This window comes from Pongo abelii, chromosome 4, assembly GCF_028885655.2.
Source record: "Pongo abelii isolate AG06213 chromosome 4, NHGRI_mPonAbe1-v2.0_pri, whole genome shotgun sequence".
In the NCBI taxonomy this organism is placed as follows: domain Eukaryota; kingdom Metazoa; phylum Chordata; class Mammalia; order Primates; family Hominidae; genus Pongo; species Pongo abelii.
In genome coordinates, this window is record NC_071989.2 from 310,336 (window position 1) to 334,213 (window position 23,878).

Below are 23,878 nucleotides of genomic sequence, written 5' to 3' on the forward strand. Positions count from 1 at the left end.
ATGGGGTCTCACTGTGTTGCTCAGGCTAGTCTCAAACTCCTGGCCTCAAGCAGTCTTCTTGCTTTGGCCTTCCAAAGTGCTAGGATTACAAGTGTGAGCCACCATGCCCGGCCTGAGATTGTTTTTTCTAATTCTGTGAAAAATTACTTTGGTATTTTGATAGGGATTACACTGAATCTATAGATTGCCTTGGGCAGTGTGGTCATTTTAACAATGTGAATTCTTCTGATCTATGAACATGGATGTTCTCCTGTTTGTTTGTGTCATCTACAATTTTCTTTCATCAGTGTTTTGTAATTTTCCTCGTAGAGATTTATTCCCAGGTATTTTTTAATGGTTATTGTAAATGAGATTGCCTTCTTGATTTCTTTCTCAGCTAGATCATTATTGGTGTAAAGAAATGCTACTGATTTTTGTATGTTGCTTTTGTATTCTACAACTTTACTGAATTCACTTATCAAATCTAAGAGTTTTTTTGGTAGAATCTTTAGGTTTTTTTAGATATAAAATCATATCGGCAGATAGGAATAATTTGACTTCCTCTTTTCCAGTCTGAATGCCTTTTATGTACTTTCTCCTGCCTGATTGCTCTGGATAGGACTTTCAGTATTATATTGAATAGGAGTGGTGAAAGTGGGCATTCTTGTCACGTTCCAGTTCTTAGGGGAAATGCTTTCAACTTTGCCTCATTCAGTATGATGTTAGCTGTGGGTCTGTAATAAATAGCCTTTATTATTTTGTGGTCTGTTCCTTCTGTGCCTAGTTTTTTGAGGATTTTTATCATTAAGGGATCTGAAATTTATTAAAGGCATTTTCTGCATCTATTGAGTTGATCATATGGTTTTTGTCCTTGATTCTGTTTATGTGATGTATTACATTTATTAATTTGCATATGTTGAACCATCCTTGCATCCCTGATACAAAGCCTACTTGATTGTGGTATATTATCTTTCTGATGGGCTGTTGGATTCAGTTAGTTAATATTTTGTTGAAGATTTTTTTTGAGACAGAGTCTCACTCTGTCACCCAGGCTGGAGTGCAGTGGCACCATCTTGGCTCACTGTAACCTCTGCCTCCTAAGTTCAAGCAATTCTCATGCTTCAGCCTCCTGAGTAGCTGGGATTACAGGTGCACACCACCATGCCCTGATAATTTTTGCATTTTTAGTAGAGACAGCATTTTGCCGTGTTGGGCAGGCTGGCCTCAAATTCCTGGCCTCAAGTGATCCACCTGCCTTGGTCTCCCAAAGTGGGATTACAGTGTGAGCCACTGTGCGCTGCGGAGGATTTCTGAGTCTATGTTCATCAGGGATATTGGTCTGTAGTTTTCTTTTTCTGTTGTGTCCTTATCTGATTTTGGTATCTGGGTGATATGGACCTTCTAGAATGAGTTAGGGAGCATTCTCTCCTACTCAATTTTTTGGAACAGTCTCAGGAAGATTGGTCTTAGTTCTTTTTTTGCATGTTTGGTATAATTCAGCATTTTTTTTTTTTTTTTTGAGACAGAGTCTCGGTCTGTCACCCAGGCTGGAGTGCAATGGCGTGATCTTGGCTCACTGCAAGCTCCGTCTCCTCCCGGATTCATGCCGTTCTCCTGCCTCAGCCTCCTGAGTAGCTGGGACTACAGGCACGTGCCACCATGCCCGGCTAATTTTTGTATTTTTAGTAGAGACGGGGTTTCGCCATGTTGGCCAGGATGATCTTGATCTCTTGACCTCACGATCCGCCTGCCTCGGCCTCCCAAAGTGCTGGGATTATAGGCGTGAGCCACTGCGTCCGGCCCGTTGTGGGCTTTTCTTTTGGGGGAGGTTTTTAATTACTGATTAAATCTCGCTTTTCATTACTTATCTGTTCAGGTTTTCTATTTATTCCTGTTTCAGACTTGGGAGATTGTATGTTTCCAGGAATTTATCCATTTCCTCTAGGTTTTCTAATCTGTGAGCATATAGTTGTTCATAATAGTCTCTGATGATCTTTTGTATTTCTGTGGTATTAGTTGTAATGTCTCCTTTTTCATTTCTGATTTTGTTTATTTGGGTCTTCTTTCTGTTAATCTAGCTGTCTCTATTTCGTTTAGCACTGCTCTGGTCTTTGTTATTTCCTTTCTTCTGCTAATTTTGGTTTGGTTTGTTCTCACTTTTCTAGTTCCTTGAGGCACATAATTAGATTGCTAATTTGTAATCTTTCTACTTTTTTGATATAGACATTTAATACTATAAACCAGGGGTCCTCAACCCCCAGGCCTCGGACTGGTACCCGTCCATGGCTTGCTAGGAACCGGGCCAAACAGCAGGAGCGAGTGGTGGACGGGTGAGCATTACCACCTGAGCTCTTCCTCCTATCAGATCAGCAGCAGCATTAGATTCTCATAGGAGCACAAACACTATTGTGAACTGTGCTTGCGAGGGATCTAGGTTGCACGCTCCTTATGATAATCTAATGCCTAATAATCTGAGGTGGAACAGTTTCATCCCAAAACCATCCCTACCGACATCTGCAGCGGGTGGAAAAATTGTCTTCCACAAAACCAGTACACGATGCCAAAAAGGCTGGGGACCACCGCTATAAACTTCCCTCTTAGCACTGCTTTTGCAGTATCCCATAGGGTTTTAAAGTATGTCGTGTTTAATTTTCATTTGTTTCAGCAATTTTTAAATTTCCATCTTAATTTCTTTGTTGATCCAGGAGCATATTGTTTAATTTCCATGTATGTATAATTTCCAGAGTTGCTCTTGGTATTTATTTATGATTTTATTCCACTGTGGTTTGAGAAGATACTTAATATAATTTTAATTTTTAAACATTTGTTGAGAGGAAGAGGAGGAGAAGGAGGAGGAAGAAGAGGAAAAAAAGAAGAAAGAAAAATCTGTTAAGACTTTTTTGTTTGTTTGTTTTTTAAGACAGAGTCTCGCTCTGTTGCCCAGGCTGGAGTGCAGTGGCACGATCTCGGCTCACCACAACTTCCACCTCCTGGGTTCAAGTGATTCGCCTGCCTCAGCCTCCCGAGTTGCTGGGACTATGGGTGTGCACCACTATGCCTAGCTAATTTTTGTATTTTTAGTAGAGATGGTGTTTCACCACGTTGGCCAGGCTGGTCTCGAACTCCTGACCTCATGATCCACCTGCCTTGGCCTCCCAAAGTGCTGGGATTACAGGTGTGAGCCACTGCGCCCGGCCAAGACTTGTTTTGTGTCATAATATATGGTCTGTCTTGGAGAATGTCCCATGTGCTGATGAAAAGAATGTATCTTCTGCAGTTGTTGGGGAAAATATTCTATAATGTAAATGTCTGTAGAGGCCTAAAGTCCAGTTGAAATCCCAAGTTTCTTTGCTGATTTTCCATCTAGCTGATCTGTCTAATGCTATGAGTAGTGTGTTGAAGTCCCCACTATTACTGTATTGCTCTCTCTCTTTAGTTCTAGGAATATTTGTTTTATAAATCTGGGTGCACCAATGTTGGATGCATATGTATGTAGAATTGTTATATCCTCTTGCTTAATTGATCCCTTTATCATTACATAATGAATGACTTTTGTCTTTTTTTTTTTTTTTTTTTTTACTGTTTTTGACGTAAAGTCTGTTTTATCTGATATGAGTATAGCTACTCCTGTTTGCTTTTGGTTTCCATCTGTGTGGAATGTATTTCCCCACCCCACCCCACCCCTTTACTTTCAATCTGTATGTGTCTTTTTAAAAAGATAGAGACAGGGTCTCGCTATGTTGCCTAGGCTGGTCTGAAACTCCTGGCCTCAAGCAACCCTCCCATCTTGACCTCCCAAAGTGCTGAGGTTACAGGCTTGAGGAACAATGCCCAGCCTATGTGTGTCTTTAGTGGTAAAGTGAGTTTCTTGTATGCAGCATATAGTTGAATCATGCTTTTAAAAATCCATTCTGCCAATCAGTGTCTTTAAAGTGGAACATTTGCCTGGGCATGGTAGCTCACACCTGTAATCCCAGCACTTTGGGAGGCAGAGGCAGGTGGATCACTTGAGGTCAGGAGTTCAAGATCAGCCTGGCCGACATGGTGAAACCCCATCTCTACTAAAAATACAAAAATTAGCCAGGAGTGGTGGTGCAGGCCTATAGTTCTAGCTACTCAGGAGGCTGGGGCAGGAGAGTCACTTGAACCTGGGAGGCGGAGGTTGCAGTGAACCGAGATTGCACCACTGCACTCCAGCCTGGGTGACAGAGTGAGACTCCATCTCAAAAAACAAAACAAAAAACCGGACTGTTTACATTCAAGGTCAATATTGGTATGTAAGGTTTGATTCCTGTTGTATTGTTATTTGTTTCCTAGTTGTTTTATAAGTTCTTTGCTTCTTTCTTTTCCTCTGGCCATTTGATTCCTTTCTCTTCGTCTGTGATTGCTTTATGAGTGAGTTTTATATATACTTTTGTGTGTTTCCATAATGGTGAATGTCGTCTTTTCACTTCCAAGTTAGGGCTTCCTTGAGCAGTTCTTGTAGGACTAGTGGTGATGAATTCCCTCGGCATCGGCTTTTCTGGGAAAGACTTTATTTCTCCTTCATTTATGAAGGTTAATCTTGCTGGATATCAAATTGTTGGCCAAAAGTTTTTTTCTTGCAGCAGTTTGAATATGTCACCTTATTCTCTTCTGGCCTGCAAGGTTTTTGCTGAGAACTCCACTCTTAGTCTGATGAGGTTTCCTTTATAGGTGACTAGACGCTTTTCTCTTGATTTTAGAATTTGCTCTTTCACTTTGACTTTGGACTGATTCATGGTGCACTGTGGTAGTGTCTTTTTTGCACGATGTTTTCCTGGGGATTGCTGAGCCTCCTCTGTCTGGATGCTTAGATCTCTTGCTAGACTTGGCAGGTTTTCATATATTACTTCATTAAATAGGTTTTCTAAGCCTCTCAATATCTCTTCACCCTCAGGAAGACCAGTAACTTGTAAATTCAGTCACTGTATGTAGTCCCAGGTATCTCACAGGCTTTGCTCATTCTTTCTCATTCTTTTTGCTTTGTTTTTGTTTGATTGGATAGTTTCAAAAAGCCTGTCTTTTAAGTTCTGAAATTCTTTCTTCTGCTTGGTCTAGTCTATTGTTGGAGCTTTCAAATGTATTTTGTATTTCTGTTTTTTTAAAAAATATATATCTATCTCCTTGGTAAATATCTCATTCATATTCTGAATTAATCTTCTGAGTTCTTTGTATTGATTTTCAGACTTCTCACACATCTCATTGAACTTCTTTAAAATCAATATTTTGAATTCTTTATCTGGGATTTTGAGGATTTCTTTTGGTTGAGATTTATCTACTGCTGGAGAATTGTCTTTCTCTGGGATTGTCATATTACCCTGCTTTTTCATGTTTCTTGTGTCTTTACGTTGCTTTCTGCCCATCTGGTGTAATAGTTGCTTTTTCTTATTTTGGGGTTTACTTTTGTTGTTGGGGGGCACCTTTTACTGGAGATGTGACTGGGATGTTGGTTGGGTAGGGCCCTTTGGATTTACTTCTGAGGCATGCAGCAGTGAAGCCTCTGTATGTTTTATTTGTCTATTAGCAGTGTTAGTGGTATCTGTGGCTTCCTTGGTGTGTTAGGGTGCAGTTATTGGTGGCGGCTGTGGTGAAGTTGTGCTGGGTACTGGGGTGCTGGGTGGGCCCATCTTCAGGCTTCAGTGGTAGTAGCTGTGGGCTAACCATGTCTATCTTTGTGCCCCAGGGTGGCACACACTGGCACCTGTGTTGGCAGTAGCAGGCAGGCTGATTCTTGGGCCTCTGGGTAGCTTTCTCAGAAGCTGGTTGTAGTAACAGTGTACCTTGCGAGTGAGCAGGCTTCCTAGTTTTTGGGCAGCCAGAGTGGTGTGGGCAATGGTGGTGGCAGTGGTGGTGAGATGCACTTTTGGGTCCCAAGCTCTGTGTGCATGTGTTGGCAGTGGTTGCAATGGGCTGTGCTGGCCAGCCTCCAGGCCAGCAGCTGGCACTTGCAGGTAGGTGCCAGCTGAGGTGGTAGCGGCAGGGTGTCCCCTGGGAGAAGGGCTCAGTGTCCCAGGTGGTGGACTGGGTTGTGGGTCCTCCAGGTCCCTGGATCCCACACTCTGTCTTGTGGGCGGGCTGGGGAAGGGGGATGCCGGGCAGAGCTGGGCCAGGCAAGCTTGCTCTAGCCCCCCGAGTGCATGCACCAACTGTGACAGGTACCACTGGGTGATTTTCAGGGCCGTGGCAGAATGCCTGGATGAGGGGCAGCTGCCACAGGGAGGGTGGGGCCAGTCCCAGCAGTCACAGCCTTGGCCATGGATGGAAGACCTGCATCCCTTTCATGCCCCAATCCCCATGTGGCTTGCTGCCCCGTCCTGGCTGTTGGAGACAAAAGCTGTTCCATCAGCCTTGGCAGTTTGTGCCTGGCCCACAACTCAGCTCCAGGCTGTAGGCCCTGCACAGCTCAAGACCAAGCCCCCATGGCAACTCTCATCTTGCTCAAGTCCTGGGGGTGGTGCCTGCTTCCAGCGCTGGGAGCTGCAGCCCATGCTACACTTGCCTCTTAGTCCTGGTCCACTCTCACACCTCAGTTCCGCAAGCAGCAGTCCAAGTCCAAGTTTCCCTAATGCCTCGGACTGGCACTGCTTGTACCAGGAACATGCACCGTCTGCTAAGAACTAGGATGGAGAACGGTGTCTTGCTCTAGCTGCTTAAATTTCAGAAAGGGTATGAGACCCAGGGCATGTTCCCTCCTGAAACACTTCCTTCTCAGTCTCCCTAAATCCGATGCAGAGACTGGGAGGGTGGAGTTGCTCTCCTGTGTCAGGGACTGCATGATTCTCCAGCGGGAAAGTGGACTGCGGGAAGACCCGCCCTCACCCTCTCATACTGGGGAGTCACTCCCAGTTCCCAGCTGCTCTTGGCCACACAGCCTGCCTGTTTTCTTTCTTCCTAAGTTTTGCTGTTTCCTGTCACTTTCCTGCTGAACTCCCATGTTGTCTCTTGGAAAACAGATTCAAAGTGTGATCATCTACACATTATTTTGGTTCTTCTAAGTGGATGAGGTGTGCTTGAAATGCTTCTAGTCAACCATCTTTTAAAAAAAGCCTTTGCCCATTTTAAAATTGGGTTGTCTTTTTGTTGTTGAATTGTAAGAGTTCTTTGTCTATTCTGGATGCTAGACCCTTATCAGATACATGATTTGTAAATGTTTATTGCCATTCTGTGGGTTGCCTCTTCACTTTCTTGGTAGTGTCTTGTAACACAAAAATTTTTAGTTTTGATGAAGTCCAATTTATCCATTTTTTTCTCTTATTACCCATGCCTTTTGTGACAAATCTAAGAATTCATTGCCACATTTAAGGTCATTATCCAATCAAGGCCATTAAAGATGAATTCTTATGTTTTCTTAGGAGTGTTATATTTTTAGCTCTTACATTAAAGTCTTTAGTCAATTTTAGGTTAATTTTTTCATATTATGTGAGGTAGGGATCCAACTTCATTCTTTGGTGTGTGGCTTTTTTTTTTTTTTTTCCCCCTTAGAGACAAGGCCTTGCTTGCTACGTTGCTCAGGCTGGCCAGTTATCTCAACACCATTTGTTTAAGAGATTGTTCTTTCCCTGTTGAACAGCCTTGGTGCCCTTGTGGAAAATCAATTGGTCATTGGTCATAATCAGTTAGTATCTCTATTCTTATGCCATGGTTTCTTTCTTTTTAATTTTTTTTTCAAAGCCAAACATTTTATTATGGCACTTTTCAAATATTTTACAAAAGCAGAGAAAATTATATAAAGAGCTCAATTTTTTCATCAGCTAGCATAGGTAATCAACTATCAATAGTGGCTGATCCAGTTTCATTTAAAGTCCAGCCTGCCAACCCCAGACCATTTAGACTCCACTGTCCTCGCCACTTTATAGAGAAGCAAATCCCTAACATGCCATTTATTTCATAGGTGTTTTAATGTGTATATCTAAAATGTGGATTTTAAAAAATCAGCTCTCTCTCTGTTTTTCTTTATGTGTATATATATACACACACATACATACAGGGTCTTGTTCTGTCACCCAGGCTGGAGTGCAGTGGTGTGATCTTGGCTCACTGCAGCCTCGACCTCCCAGGCTCAAGCGATACTCCTGCCTTAGTCTCCTGAGTAGCTGAGACTACAGACATGCGCCACCATGCTTGCCTAATTTTTGAAAATTATTTTCTGTAGAGATGAGGTCTCACTGTGTTGGCGTTTTATATTTTTAATTTAATTTTTTTATTTGAATTGAGAAACTTTAATGTTAGGAAGTATAGATAGCAACAGCGGTGCAGCTATGGAGGGGAGAGGAGAACTCTGGATGGTGCTCTGGGGCTGCGGGAGGCCCCTAAGGAGTGCGCTTGGAAGGGGGCTCCCTTCCCAAAGCTGGGGCTCGGGCCTCATTGGAGGAGGTGTAGGTTCTGTCCCCTGGAGGGCAGAGAAGTTTGCTGAGTTGCCCTGTCTATGGCAGTGGTGAGCAGGAACACAAAAAAATGGGAAGCACTGGAACTAGGAGAGGCTCCTTCTTCCTGCTGGGCTCCTCCAGGGCCATATTCAGGCCAGTGCAACATCATGCCCTCTATAGGAAGAAATGCTGAAAGACTGCGGCTTATTAATGCAGAGCAGGCAGGACGGGGAGTCTGGAGCCTACAGGCAACAAACGGGCAGCTGGCACAGCTTCTGAGTACTGTCACCCCACTTTGTAAACGCATGTCTCCCCTCCTGGGTCTGTGTAGCCGCCATATACTTGATGTCCACATTTGTTGTGAACCCCACAACACACTGTTATTATTGCTTAAATAGTCACTTATCTTTTAAAGATATCTAAGCAATAAGAACAAATTATGCATATTTAACCCTCCAGTAGTCAGTTCCTGCACTTTTTGTGCCACGTTGTAGACCCATACTACAATCTGGTATCATTTTCCTTTGGCCTGTAATATTTCTTATAGTGTGGGTCAGCTAGTGATGATTTCTTTCAGTTTTTGGGCATCTGAAAGCTCTTTATTTCACCTTCACTTGTGAATGATGTTTTCATAAGATGTAGAATTCTAGGTTTCAGGGTTTTTTCTTTCAGCTTGAAAGATGTTGCTCCACTACCTTCTTGTTTCTGATGAGGAATCTGCTGTTATCTTATTTTTGATCCTTTGTACCCAATGCCTATTTTCTCTGGCTTTTAATATTATTCTAGGCCAGGTGCGTGGCTCATGCCTGTAATCCCAGCACTCTGGGGGGCCAAGGTGGGCGAATTGCTTGAACCCAGGAGTTCGAGGCCAGACTGGGCAACATGATGAAACCCCATCTCTACAAAAAATACAAAAATAAATATTATTCTACTTATTACTGGTTATGAGCAATTTGATTATGATATGCCTTGGTGTAATTTTCCTGTTTCTTGTGCTTGGAGCTCACTGAGCTTCTTGGGTCTGTAGGTTTACAATTCTCATTACATTTGGAAAAAAATTCTGCTGTTTCTTACATTTTCTCTTACCTCCTTTCCCCTCCTATTCATTAGGGGTCCAGTTACACATATATTAGGTCTCTTGAAATATCTATTTTATTTTTATGGGGGTGCTATTGTAAATGATACTAGTTTTTAAAAATCTGAATTCTAGTTGTTTATTGCTAGTATCTAGAAATACAATTGATTTTTGTATGTTATTATCCTTTTACTGTGTGACCTTGCTGGTCTCAGTAGTTATAGGTAATTGGTTTTAGTAGAATTTTTGGAATTCTCTCTCTCTCTTTTTAAGAGACAGGGTCTTATTCTGTCACTCAGGCTGGAGTGCAGTGGCACAATCACAGCTCACTGTCACCGCAGCCTCGATGTCCTGGGCTCAAGTGAGCCTCCAGCCTCAGACTCCTGAGTAGCTGGGACTACAGCTGTGTGCCACCACACTGGCTATTGTTTTAAAAAGTATGTTTTGTAGAGATAGGGTCTTGCTACATTGCCCAGGCTGGTCTCAAACTCCTGGGCTCAAGTGAGCCTCCAGCCTCAGACTCCTGAGTAGCTGGGACTACAGCTGTGTGCCACCACACTGGCTATTGTTTTAAAAAGTATGTTTTGTAGAGATAGGGTCTTGCTACATTGCCCAGGCTGGTCTCAAACTCCTGGGCTCAAGTGATTCTCTCGCCTTGGCCTCCCAAAGTGCTGGGATTATGGGTGTAAGCCACTTCACTCAGCCTTTTTGGAATTTTCTACATGTAAAATCATGTCTGTGGACAGATAGAGTTTTATTTTATTTTTATTTCCCAGTTTTATGACTTTTACTTATTTCCCAGTTTTGAGACTTTTACTTATTTTCCTGACTTATTACCCTGGCTAGTACACAAATAATTTTAGTGGGAATGGGGATACACCACAGCTTTGCCTTGTTCATGGTCTTGGGTGGAAGCATTTAGTCTTTCACCATTAGCTGTGATATTAGCTGTGATGTTAGCTACAGGCTTTTGTAGATGTTCTTTATCACGTTAATTAAGTTTCCTTCTGTTCCTAGTTGATGAGAGGTTTTTTTGGAAAAATTATTATGAATGGATTTGGATTTTGTCAAATGCTTTTCTGAAAGATTGAGATGATCATGTGCATTTTCTTTTTAGTTTATTATTATAGTGAATTACAGTGATTGGTGTTTGGATGTTGAAGCTGCCCTGAATTCCTTGGATAAATCCCACTTAGTTGTGATGTATCATCCTTTTTATATATTGGTGGATTCTATTTGCCAATATCTATATTTAAGTGAGGATTTTTGTGTCTGTGTTTATGTGGGATGCTGGTCTTTAGTTTTCTTCTCATGCAATGCCTTTGGTTTGGCATCAGAGTAATGCTGAATTCATAAATAAGTTGACAATTTTAAATTTTTTCTTTGTTTTTTTGCCAAGGATTGCAGAGAATTGGTATTATTTCTTTACATTGGTAGATATACCAGTGAAACCATTTAGGCCTGGGTTTTTTGATGTTGTTGGAATAGATATAGAGCTATCCAGATTATCTGTTTTTTCTTGAGTTTTGATAGATTGTGCCTTTCTAGGAATTCCTCTATTTCATCTAAATCGTTGAATTTTTGGGATAGTATTTGTCTTATTCTGCTTGGGCTGCCATAACAAACTACCATAGACTGGATAGCTTAAACAACAGAAATTTATTTCACACTGTTCTGGAGGCTGGGAGTCCAAGATCAAGGTGCTGGCTGACTTGGTTTCTGGTGAGGCCTCTCTTCCTGCCTTACAGATGGCTGCCTTCTTGCTGCATCCTCACATGGTGGAGAGAGAGAGCCCTGATGTTTCTTCTCTTTTTATAGGGCACCAGTTCTATAGGATTAGGGCTCCAGCCTTATTACCTTAATCACCTATGAGGGTAGGGGCTCTATCTCCAATACAGTCACATGGCGAGTTAGGGCTCAACATTGGAATTTTGGATGGACACAATTATGTTCACAGCAGTATTTTATATATATATATATATATATATATATATATATATATATATATATTTTTTTTTTTTAAGATGGAGTTTTGCTTTTGTTGCCCAGGTTGAATTGCAATGGTGTGATCTTGGCTCACTTCAACCTCTGCCTACCAGGTTCAAGCAATTCTCCTATCTCAGCCTCCCAAGTAGCTGGGATTACAGGCATGCGCCACCATGCCTGGCTAATTTTTTGTATTTTTAGTAGAGACAGGGTTTCACCATGTTGGCCAGGCTGGTCTCGAACTCCTGACCTCAGGTGATCCTCCTAAAGTGCTGGAATTATAGGCGTGAGCCGCTGCACCCAGCTCTATAATTTTTATTTTTCTTTTCTTTTTTTTTTAGGCCAAGTCTCGCTATGTCGCCCAGGCTGGAGTGCAGTGGCATGATCTTGGCTCACTGCAAACTCTGCCTCCCAAGTTCAAACGATTCTCCTGCCTCAGCCTCCCAAGTAGCTGGGACTACAGGTGCATGCCACCATGCCCAGCTAATTTTTGTAATTTTAGTACAGATGGGGTTTCACCATATTGGTCAGGCTGGTCTCGAACTCCTAACCTCACATGATCCACCTGCCTCGCCCTCCCAAAGTGCTGGGATTATAGGCCTAAGCCACTGTGCCTGGCCTCAGCTCTATAATTTTTCTTTTAATGTCTGTGGGATCTGCAGTGATGTCCTCTCTTTCATTCCTGATATTGGCAATTTGTGTCTTCTCTGTTTCTTGATCTGTATGGCTAGAAGTTTATCAGTTTTGTTGATTTTTTTCAAAGAAGCAACTTTTGGTTTAATCCCTTCCCCTCCCCTCCCCTCCCTTCCTTTCCTTTCCTTTTCTTTTCTTTCTCTTTTTTTTTTTTTGACAGAGTCTCACTCTGTTGCCCAGGCTGGAGTGCAGTGGTGTTGGCTCACTGCAACCTCCATCTCCCAGGCTCAAGCAATTCTCCTGCCTCAGTCTCCAGAGTAGCTGGGATTATAGGCGTGAGCCACCATGCCCTGCCAATTTTTCTTTATTTTTGTGTTTTATGTCTCATTGACTTATTTTTATTATTTCCATCCTTCTGCTCAATTTGGGTTTATCTTCTCTTCTAGTTACTTGTTAGAAGCTTAGATCTTATTTTAGACCTTTTATTTTCTCAAATCTAAGCACTTAATGCTATCAGTTTCCATCAAAGTACTGGTTAGCTGCATCCCACAAAGTCTGATATGTTTGCATTTTCATTTTTGTTTAGTTCAAAATATTTTTAAATTTCTTTGTGAATCAAAGAGGCATCTTTGATCCTTGCTTATTTAAAAGTGGGTTGCTTTCCAAATATTTGGAAAATTCCTAGATATCTTTATAGTTTAATTCCATTATGTCAAATAACATACTTTGTATGATTTCTGTTTTTAAAAAAATTGTTAAGGATAGTTTTAAGTCCCAGAATATGGTCTATCTTGGTGAATGTTACATGTGTAAAAACCAGATACTCTTCGGTTGTTGGATGGAGTGTTTTATAAATTTCCATTAATTCAAGTCTGTTGTCGTTTGGATATTCTGTATCCTTACTGATTTTATTTACTTGTTCTATTGATTACTGAGATAGGAATGTTAATGTCTCCCATGAATTATCCTTTTTGATTTTATTAGTTTTTGCTTCATGTGTTTTGAAGCTCTGTTGCTAGGTACATTTACCTTTAGGATTGTCAGATCTTCTTGGAAAATTGACCTCTTTATTATTAAAGAATACACCTTTTTGTCTCTGGTGATATTCCTTGTTCTGAAGTCTCCTTTGTCTGGGACTCATACAGCTGCTTCATTTGATTAACGTTTGCATGGTGTATCTTTTTCTATCCATTTACTTTATCTACCTAAGTCTTTACAGTCAAAGTGGATCCATGACACATTTCTGACATTTTTATGGCACTTTCTACACAAGGTGGATATTGCGCGAGTCTGCCTCCTCTTCCAGGCTGCACTCACTTCAGGTCAGGTGAGGGCTCCTTAACTTCCTCCCCAAGGCTTTTGGCCCAGAGCCTGGCACGGGATGGTTACTGCACACAGGTCTGCAGAACGTTTGTGAGGGCTCGACTGCACCCATTGCAAGGAAAATCAAGATTCTGTGAAAAGAAGGGTGATGCCCTCTCTGAGGTGGGTGACAGGTGAGCTGACCAGCCTGAGCACAGATACTGGACTGCTCCTCAGGGGCCCCGCGGGGAGGCACATGCCTGTGTCCAGCACTGTTGGTGGCAGCTGGTGGGTGTAGTCAGCTGGACTCAGGGCGCTGTGAGCTAGTGACTTAAGTGGAATCCCAGGACTGTAGAGTGGAGTAGAATTTTACATAGAAAAGAGGAAGGCTGCTGGCCCAAAGCACAAGGCCATCAAGGGCAGAGATGAGAAGAGCAAGACCTGCCACAAACAGCACAGGGAGATCACACCACAGAGAGATTATGCTGTTGCTCTGCGTGCGCTCTTGGGGGTGATGGGATCATGTGGCCCTGTGTGTCCTCTCGGAGTGACAGGAACATGGAACCTGAGTACCCTCTCAGAGGCGACAGAAACACGGGACCCCACATACCTTCTCGGTGTGACAGGAACATGGGACCCCACATACCTTTTCGGGGTGACATGAACATGGAACCCCACATACCCTCTCAGGGGTGACAGGAACGTGGGACCCCACGTACCTTCTCGGGGTGATGGGAACACGGGACCCGCGTACCTTCTTGGGGGTGATGGGGACACGGGACCCCACATAACTTCTCGGGGTGATGGGGACACGGGACCCGTGTACCTTCTTGGGGGTGATGGGGACACGGGACCCCACATAACTTCTCGGGGGTGATGGGGACACGGGACCCACGTAACTTCTCGGGGTGATGGGGACACGGGACCTGCGTACCTTCTTGGGGTGATGGGAACACGGGACCCTACATAACTTCTCGGGGGTGATGGGGACACGGGACCCCACGTAACTTCTCGGGGGTGATGGGGACACGGGACCCGCATACCTTCTCGGGGGTGACGGGGACACGGGACCCCACGTACCTTCTCGGGGGTGACGGGGACACGGGACCCTACATAACTTCTCGGGGGTGATGGGGACACGGGACCCCACGTAACTTCTCGGGGGTGATGGGGACACGGGACCCGCATACCTTCTCGGGGGTGACGGGGACACGGGACCCCACGTACCTTCTCGGGGGTGACGGGGACACGGGACCCGCGTACCTTCTCGGGGGTGACGAGGACACGGGACCCCACGTACCTTCTCGGGGGTGACGGGGACACGGGACCCCACGTACCTTCTCGGGGGTGACGGGGACACGGGACCCGCGTACCTTCTCGGGAGTGACGGGGACACGGGACCCCACGTACCTTCTCGGGGGTGACGGGGACACGGGACCCCACGTACCTTCTCGGGGGTGACGGGGACACGGGACCCGCGTACCTTCTCGGGGTGACGGGAACACGGACCCGCGTGATGAGTGTTTGGAGGCCGCAGGCTGCCCAGGCCTTGGCCGCGCCCCGCCCGTTCCTGGCTTCCTGGATGGCCTCCTCCTCGGGAGCGGGTCTCCCGCCGTGTGAATATGCGCCCTGCGCCAGGCTCCCGAGCAGGCCGCTTCTCTGGGGAGGCCCAGGCGTGCCCGGCCCCGGTGGCTTCTCAGTGCGGGGTGCTGGAGGGCGGGGGTCCCGGGCCAGGGGTCCACGAGGAGGAGGAGGAGGGGGAGGGGAGGGGGCCTCGCGGGGTCGCGGGTGTGGGCGGCGGCGCGGCGGGAACAGGGCGCACGTGGCGCGTTGCGGTGACCGGGGCCCCTTGTCTTCCAGGCCGAGGACGATGGTCCCGCCGGGGGAGTGCACGTACGCGGGCCGGAAGCGGAGGAGGCCCCTGCAGAAACAGTAAAGTATCCCGCCCTGCGCTCGGGTGGGCTGTTCCAGCCGCGGAAGGGGAGGACGGGGGCTCGCGCTGAAAACGGAGTTCGAGGAACGGGGCGAGCGAGGGCGGCTTCGGGAGCCGGGCGGGCGGGGGCCGGGCTCTGGCGCGGGGGAGGAGGGCGCGGGCGGCGCCGGAGTCGTCACACCCCGCAGCGCCCCGGTGCCGGCGGCCCCCGGCGAGGCTCGGCCCTGCGCCCTCGGGGCCCTGAGCGGTGGAGCGAGGCGGCGGCACCGTGAGGGGCCGAGGCCGAGGACGCGGGCGGAGCTCCGGGCGGCGGAGGCGGAGGCGGAGGCGGCGGGGCCGTGGCAGCTTCCCAGGCTCGCAGGCGAGACCGCCACGCGCTGGGACGGAGGGTGCGGCACGGCTGGGTGTGTGCGCGCGTGGCGAGGCTGTGCGCGGCTGTGTGTCTGCGGAGGGGGGTGTGTGCGGGTGTGTGTGGGGGGCTGTAGGGAGCTGTGTGTGGGGGTGTGTGTGTGAGGGGTGTGTGTGTGACTGTGCGGGTGTGCGAGGCTGTGTGAGACTGTGCGGGTGTGTGCGGGGGGCTGTAGGGAGCTGTGTGTGGGGGGGGTGTGTGTGACTGTGCGGGTGTGCAGGGGTGCGAGGCTGTGTGAGACTGTGTGGGGGGTGTGTGTGGGGGGTGTGTGTGACTGTGCAGGTGTGCGAGGCTGTGTGAGACTGTGTGCGGGTGTGTGCGGGGGGCTGTAAGGAGCTGTGTGTGGGGGGGGTGTGTGTGACTGTGCGGGTGTGCGAGGCTGTGTGAGACTGTGTGCGGGTGTGTGCGGAGGGCTGTAAGGAGCTGTGTGGGGGGGGTGTGACTGTGCGGGTGTGCGAGGCTGTGTGAGACTGTGTGTGCGGGTGTGTGTGTGTGGGGGTGTGTGTGGGGTGTGTGTGAGACTGCAGGTGTGCAGGGGTGCGAGGCTGTGTGAGACTGCGTGTGCGGGTGTGTGTGGGGGGGTGTGTGTGGGGTGTGTGTGAGACTGCAGGTGTGCAGGGGTGCGAGGCTGTGTGAGACTGCGTGTGCAGGTGTGTGTGGAGGGCTGTGGGGAGCTGTGTGTGTGGGGTGTGTGTGTGTGAGGCTGTGGGGGGCTGTGTGTGGGGTGTATGTGTGTGAGGCTGTGTGTGTGTGAGGCTGTGTGTGGGGGATGTGAGGCTGTGTGTGTGCAGGGGGGACTGTGTGTGTCAGATGATGTCCCTGGCTGTGTGTGGGGATGTGTGTGTGTGTGGGTGTGTGTGGGGTGTGTGTGTGTGTGTCGGATGATGTCCCCAGCTGCAGGGGCTGTAGGATTCTGTGCAGACTCACAGCAACGCCACCCTCACTGCCCTGACACCTGCTGTGATACTGAGGTGAGGCCCCTTGGCGCCTGGACGTGTCAAATCCTGGGCCTTAGTGTGTGGCCATGGTGCCTCCAAGAACTGCAGGGCCCCAGGAGGAGCTGGGGCTGGGAAACAAGGGGAGGTAAGGCCTCCCTTGGGAAGGAAGGATCTTGTTTACTGTTTACATCTTGTTTAGGTGTCTTGTTATGGTAAACAGTAAAGAGATCCCATGTCCCACAGGGAGACCTTACCTTGTCCCTCAAGACTGCAGTTTGCGGCCAAGGCCTCGCACTCTCTGTGCATCGAACACCAGCATGCAGTAGGCTCAGTGCCCAGGCTGACGCTGGCCCAGCGGTGAGCACATGCGCAAAACCATGCATGGGGCCAGGCACACAGCTGAGGCCGGGACCAAGGGCTGCAGAAGAAACACAGCACAGCCCTGCACTGATTGCGAACAAGCTCTAGGGGGGACGGCAGTAGATACGGATGCTGCGATTCATATATAAAGGGAGGAAACATAAATACGGTGCATGCACATTTTCTAGTTTATTCATAAAATGTCTCCCGACGGAATCACAGAAAACTTAAAATCAGCTGCCTCCAGGCAGGGAGCCAGCCTGAAGACACTTTCCTCTGAGTTTTGAAATAGGTGAGCACACTAGCTATTCGAAACACCAATACATAAAATGCAAAGGCCCAAAAAACTCCTTTCTCAGGCCTTTGCAGTGGAATAAAAACACTATAAAAGCAGGAAATTTAGTTGTGATTCTTCCCTAGACTGCCCCACCACAGGGACTGCATTTGCAGCTGTGTGGCAAAGCTATTTCCTCTCCTTATTTAATGTGACAAATACGTCTGCTACCCAAATCTCTCAAGTGCACAGGCTCAGGAGCACATTCCATCGCCTACCCCCGGGGGACCCAGCTATGGAAGTGTCTCAACCCTTCCCTGCGTGCACCCGGTTCCATCCTCCTTGGCCCCCAGGGACGGCGGCCCTTCACCTGCAGACCTCAGCCTCACCCTGTATAAAGCTCAGTCTTCCTCTGCTGCTACAAGAACCCACTGCAGATGCAGCATCAGCCAGGATGCTTCCACATCCCCCCGCGGGACTTGGGGACCTGGGTGAATGAGGAACACGCGGAAGCTCACGTAGCTTGCTGTGCCGTGAGTCGTAAGCCCTTTGTCTCCGCCTCCGGGGTCTCATGTCTTCTTCCAGGGTCCACGAAACAGAAACGAGTTGTTAGCTTGCAAGAGGTAAAATCAAATCCCCCACACTCGTGTATTGGGAGGATGAAAACCTAGATGTGGAATTGCTCAGCCAAAGCACGGGCATTTGTAATTTCAATAGTTGTTCCCAAACCTCCCAGCATTAGGGTTAGAGTTCCACATCAGTTCCTCCTCCCCATGCCCCAGCACATAGTGTATTTCAGATATTGGTGATTTTAATTTGCATTCTTGTATCATAAGTGAGGTTTAAGAGCGATTTGCATTTCCTTTTCTGTGAACCGTATTTACATCTTTTACTCATTTTTCTAGTAGATTGTTTATGTTTTGTGCCTCTTGATTTGTAAGAGCTTGGAAACTAGGGAAATTAATTTTTGAATGGCTTTCAAATACTTTGCCCCAGTTTTGATTTTATATATAGTGTTCTTTGCCATGCAGAAAAAATTAAATTTGTATGAGTTGAATTTGTCAATCTTTACTTCTGTGACTAATTTTACATCACGATTAGGAAGATCTCCCCTACTTCGAGTTTATAGGAGAATATTCTCATTAGTTCTTCGAATACATTCCTTAAAATATATGTATTTATGTTTAAAACTTTTAAGCACTTGGGGAAGAAAGAGGAAAAAAGAGAGAAAAAAGAAAACCAGTTGTGACTTGAGGGGCAATGAAAGACAGTGAATGACTTGAATAGTCGTGAAATGTTTTCCAACTCAGACACACACCCCCACTGCACGCACACACTAGGCAAGGTGATGGAGGCTGGCATGTCCCAGCATGGGCATCTCTGAAGGCTGCCATGTCTTTCTTCATGGAGGGGCTGCTGGCACGTGCAGGGGTCCTGGGAACCCCTCTAGGGACCCGCTCTGGGAAACTGGAGGCCAAAACACTGTTTTGACGTTGAGTATGGGCGCCCATCCTGCACCCCCTCCTGGGGTGGGGGCCCCCTCTGCTCTGGCCGTCCCAGCTGTGGCCCTTGATGCACCTGAGGGCCATGTTCAGCGCTCTGGTCTGGCCAGCTCCTCTGCGGTGATGGGGGATGGGTCTGTGTGTGCCCCAAATTTTGTCTGGAAGGGGTGGCTGGTAAAGGCTGTGGAGCGTGCCATCGGAGGTGGAGTTGGTCTAGAGCCTGCCCCTGAGAGGCCCCCACAAGCACTGAGTGCAGGGGGCAGCTGATGTGGGGGAAGCCGGGCGGCCGGCTGGGACAGCCCTCCCCTTGGCAGTGCCCTTGACTCCCGCCCAGCCTCGGTATCCTTTGGGTGACGTGGGTGATCCTGAACCCACAGCGCTCTCCCAGGAGTGAATGTCCTGTGCCACCAGCAGCCTGTTTGATGCTCCTTGTCTTCTGGGATTCCCCGGAGTCCTCAGCAGGGGCAGTGCCTTCAGCTCATGACACTGTGGAAGCCACAGGGATTCCCCCCCCTTTTTTTTGCGTTTTGATGTTTATTGAGTATAATTGAAGTACACGTATTTCAGCTGAACTGCATGTTTAAGGTGTGCAGTGGGTCCGTTTTGACATTTGTGTACATCTGTGAAGCCATCACCAAAATCGAGAGAAAGTGTTTCCATCACTCCACGAGCTTCTTTGTGGCCCCTCATAATTCCTCCCTCTAGCCCCGCCCCAGGCAACCTCTGATCTGTTTCCTGTCACTGTAGATGGTTTGCTTGTCCTGGCATTTTGTGCAAATGGGATCACACAGCATTTTGTCTGTCTGCACTTGGCATAAAGGTTCTGAGATTCATCCATGTTTCTAGCACCAGCCATTTGTTCTCTTTTATTGCTGCAAAGTGTTCTATTGTATGGGTAGACCAAGTCTGTTTATTTACCTGTGGATGGAAGTTCAGGTTGTTCTCCGTTTTAGACTGTTACAAATAAAGCTACCATGAACATTTTTGTACAAGTCTGTATGGTTTTATTTCTCTTGGATAAATACCTAGGAGTGCAGTTGCTGGGTGACACTGCAGGTGCATATTTAACTGTTTCCAAAGCAGTGGTGTCATTTCCCATTCCCAGAAACTGTGCGTGAGAATCCCAGTTTCTCTGCATCCCCGCCGGTGCATGGTGTGCTCAGCCTTCTTGGTCACTTCTTGGTTTTGACCATCCTCATGGGTTGGTGGTATCTCATCAGAGTTTTAATGTGCATTTCCCTAGTGACTAATGGTGTTGAGGATATCTTTATGTGCTTCTTCACCATCCATATATCTTGTCTGGTGGTGTCTGTTTAAATAATTGCCCATGTTCTTATTGGCTTGTTTTCTTATTATTGAGTTGTAAGAGTTCTTTACATATTCTGGATATAAACCCTTGTTGTGAATATTTTCTTCCAACTTAAGGCTTATCTTTTCAATTTTCTTAATATTGACTTTCAAAAGACATTTGAAAACCTTTTGGCCAGGCACGGTGGCTCAGGCTTGTAATCCCAGCACTTTGGGAGGCCGAGGCGGGAGGATCACGAGGTCAGGAGATCGAGACCATCCTGGCTAACACGGTGAAACCCCATCTCCACTAAAAATACAAAAAAAAATTAGCCAGGCGTGGTGGTGGGTGCCTGTAGTCCCAGCTACTCCGGAGGCTGAGGCAGGAGAATGGCGTGAACCCCAGAGGCGGAGCTTGCAGTGAGCCAAGATCACGCCACTGCACTCCAGCCTGGACGACAGAGTGAGACTCCGTCTCAAAAAAAAAAAAAAAAAAAAAAAAGAAAAGAAAGAAAAGAAAACCTTGTGATGAAGACCAACTTGTGAGCTTTTTGTCTTTTTGTGCTCTAAGAGTCCTGTGACTACCCACAAGGTCTGAAGGATTTTTGCACATTTTCTTGTAAAGTTTTACAGTAGTTTAAAGCACCTTGAAGTCTATACTCCTTTTTTGAGTTAATTTTTGGGTATTACATGAGGGTAGAGCTGGTGTCCATTTGTTTTCTTGGATATACGGTTGATCCAACACCATTTATTGAAAAGATTTTCCTTTCCCTATTGAATTGCCTTAGTATCTTTGTGAAGTAAATTGTCCAATGAAGACCCAAGGAAAACCAGTCTGTCTATTTCTAGACTCACACCATTCTTTTCTATTCATTTATACTTCTATGTTTTCTCTAGTAACCAAATCATCTTTAATATTGTAGCTTTAGAGAGGGCTTAAACTCAGTAGTGTAGGTCCCCAGCTGTGCCCTTCTCTTTAATTGGCTATTCTAGGTCCTTTGCATTTCCATGTAAATTTTAGAATCAGCTTGTCAATTTCTGTAGAAATTCCTGTTGGGATTTTAATATGATTACATTGAATCTATAGATCAGTTTTGGGGAGAATTGCCATCTTAACAATATTGAATCATTCCAATCAAAGAACATTGTATATCTTTCTGCATATTTGTTCTTTATATTTTTCTCAGCTCTGGTTTGAGTGTCTTTTGTTAGGTTTGTTCACAGGCATTGCATATTTTGGGGCCTCTCTTTCCACCTGAGCTGGCTTGGGGCTCCTCCGACACCTGTTTCTGTGCTGATGGGCATTGGTGAATCCTCCTGCAAGTCTCCTCTGCCCTGGAGTGAACTGGAGCTTCTCCTGCACGCCCTCAGGGCTTCTAGACTTCTCGTATCCTGTCTGTGGTCTGCATCCTCCTGGCTGTCCTCTCCCCACTGCCCACTAGGTGCTCCCCTTGTTTTCTGGGGAGGTCTTGGGTGTCCTTCACTGACAGGTGGGCCCTTCAGCCAGGGGATGCCAGTGCACATGAAAGCAGGTCCAGGTCATCCCCAGTTCTCCCGCCTATTTACATCTTGGCTAGCAGCTTGAGTAATTTTTGGTGGGTGCGACATTAAAAAAAAAAAAAAAAAAACCAGAACGTGGAAAGATAACCTAAGATAAGACACAGAATGGGAGAAAATAAATACAAATCATATACTCAATAAGGACCTGGTATCCAGAGTAGTTAAATAATCCTTACAACTCAAAAACAAAATGATAAACAACCCAATTTAAAACTGGGCAAAAGACTTGAATAGCCATTTCTCCAAAGAAGATATAAAAATGGACAACAAGCATTTGAAAAGATGCTCAACATCATAAGTCATTAGAAAAATGCAAATCAAAACCATCACAAAATACCACTTCTCACCCACCAGAATGGCTGTAATCAAAAAAACAGAAAAAAATAAGTGTAGGTGAGGATGTGGAGAAACTGGAGGCCTGCTACATTGCTGATGGGAAAGTAAAATAGCACAGCCACCATGGAAAGCAGTTTGGTGGTTCCCCAAAAAATGAAACAGAATTAACATATGACCCAGCAACTCTACGGCTAAGTATATGCTCAAGAGAATTGAAAGTATATATTCAAACAGAATCTTCTAGATGAGTGTTCACTGCACCAATATTCACAGCAGCCAAACAGAGGAGACAACGCAAACGTCCATCAGCAGGCAGACAGATAAAGCAATGTGGCCTATCCATACATGGGAATATTACTCAGCCCTGAAAAGGAAGGAAGCACAGACAGCTGCAGCAGTGTGGATGAACCTTGAAAACATTAGGCTGTGAGAAAGAAGCCGGCCACAGAAGGCCACTTCTTGATTCCATTTCTACCACATGCCTTTAGTAGGAAGGTCCATGCTGAGAGCTGACTAGGGGCTGCCAGGGCTAACAGAAGGGGAATCTAGAGAGATGGCTGATGGGTAAGGGGTTTCCTTCAGGGTTGGAAGTAAATAGAGGTGAGGTTTGCACGGCTTAGCGACTGCCCTAAGTGACATTGAACCGTTCACTTTTAAACAGTTAGTTTCATGTTACGTGGATTATATCTCAACTGAAAACAACCGCTCTGGGTTTGGCGCTGTCAGGCTGCTCTGTGACTGGTTTACGGCCTAGGTCGTTAGACAGTGAGAAATGGAGTTTGTGTCGCAGAGTTCCTGACAGAACAGATTGTTTCAGACTTACAGCTTGCACGTGTCAGCTCACTCATAAGTGCAAACACCTTAGAAAAATAAGGAACTTCTTGACAAAAGAGACCCAAACCCCTGGAAACAGCAGGCTCACTCCTGTATGTGCCAAGGTCCCAGGAAGGGTTAGTGTGGCAAGTCAGGTGGCCTCGTTCCTGTGGTCCTGCCAGTAACTGGCCCCTGCTCAGTCTCCCCACGCATTCCCAGTGGACTCCATAGTGGCTGTCATCTTTTCTTTCGCATGATTGCATGTGGAAATGATATCTAGAATGAGATGGCAGTTGAAGTGGCTTCAGTGCAGTGATGGTTAAATAGGTCAGCCGTAGGGGACGGTCACTCTGAGGTTAAACGGGTCAGCCGTAGGGGACGGTCACTGTGAGGTTAAACGGGTCAGCCGTAGGGGACGGTCACTGTGAGGTTAAACGGGTCAGCCGTAGGGGACGGTCACTCTGAGGTTAAACGGGTCAGCCGTAGGGGACGGTCACTCTGAGGTTAAACGGGTCAGCCGTAGGGGATGGTCACTGTGAGGTTAAGCGGGTCAGCCTTAGGGGACGGTCACTGTGAGGTGAGAGGGTCCCATCAAGCTCCTGTCATTTTAAGGTAGGTTGGGTGAGTGGGGTCAGCTCCCTCCCTCTCTGGGCTCTGTGGTGTGGAAGCCCCACAGGTGGCCCCTTTTTGTGGGTAGAGCAGGCCTGCCATGGCTTATTAGGAGAATTGGGTGACGGCCCTTACTGCCCCTTTGTGGGGCCCCGGAGTGGCAGGCACCCGGTCTCATTTGCCCTGGGTATTCTCCCCTCAGCCCCAGCATGTACAGGAGAAACTGAAGCTCGGAGCGGCTGTGGGCACAGCCCGGCTGATGCCAGGAGGACTTTTTCATGTTTCCTGGAATGTGTTAGGTTTTGTTTAGACACCGAGGGTCCCCTAAGGATGCTGAATGAATGCGGCATTTTCTATGCTCACTCTTGCCCCGCCAGCCTGGGGCCAGGCGTCCTCCTCCCTCCTCAGGGATCCGTAGTGGAGAGGTGGAGAAATGTACCTGTCCCACAGCCGGGAGCCGTGCCCTGTCTCCGTGCTCTGAGCTGCGGTTCTCGG

At 46.8% G+C, this 23,878-nt stretch overlaps 1 protein-coding gene across 3 annotated transcripts in view; it reads left to right on the plus strand.

Moving 5' to 3' along the window:
* AHRR (aryl hydrocarbon receptor repressor) overlaps nucleotides 1-23,878 on the plus strand; it is a 114,526-nt gene that overhangs the window by 8,373 nt on the left and 82,275 nt on the right. For all 3 annotated transcript variants that reach the window (XM_024247102.3, XM_024247106.3, XM_054555309.2), the window contains exon 2: nucleotides 15,223-15,294. In XM_024247102.3, the coding sequence (XP_024102870.2) occupies nucleotides 15,233-15,294 (62 nt within the window). In that variant the 5' untranslated portion in view covers nucleotides 15,223-15,232. The remainder of the gene's footprint in view (nucleotides 1-15,222; nucleotides 15,295-23,878) is intronic.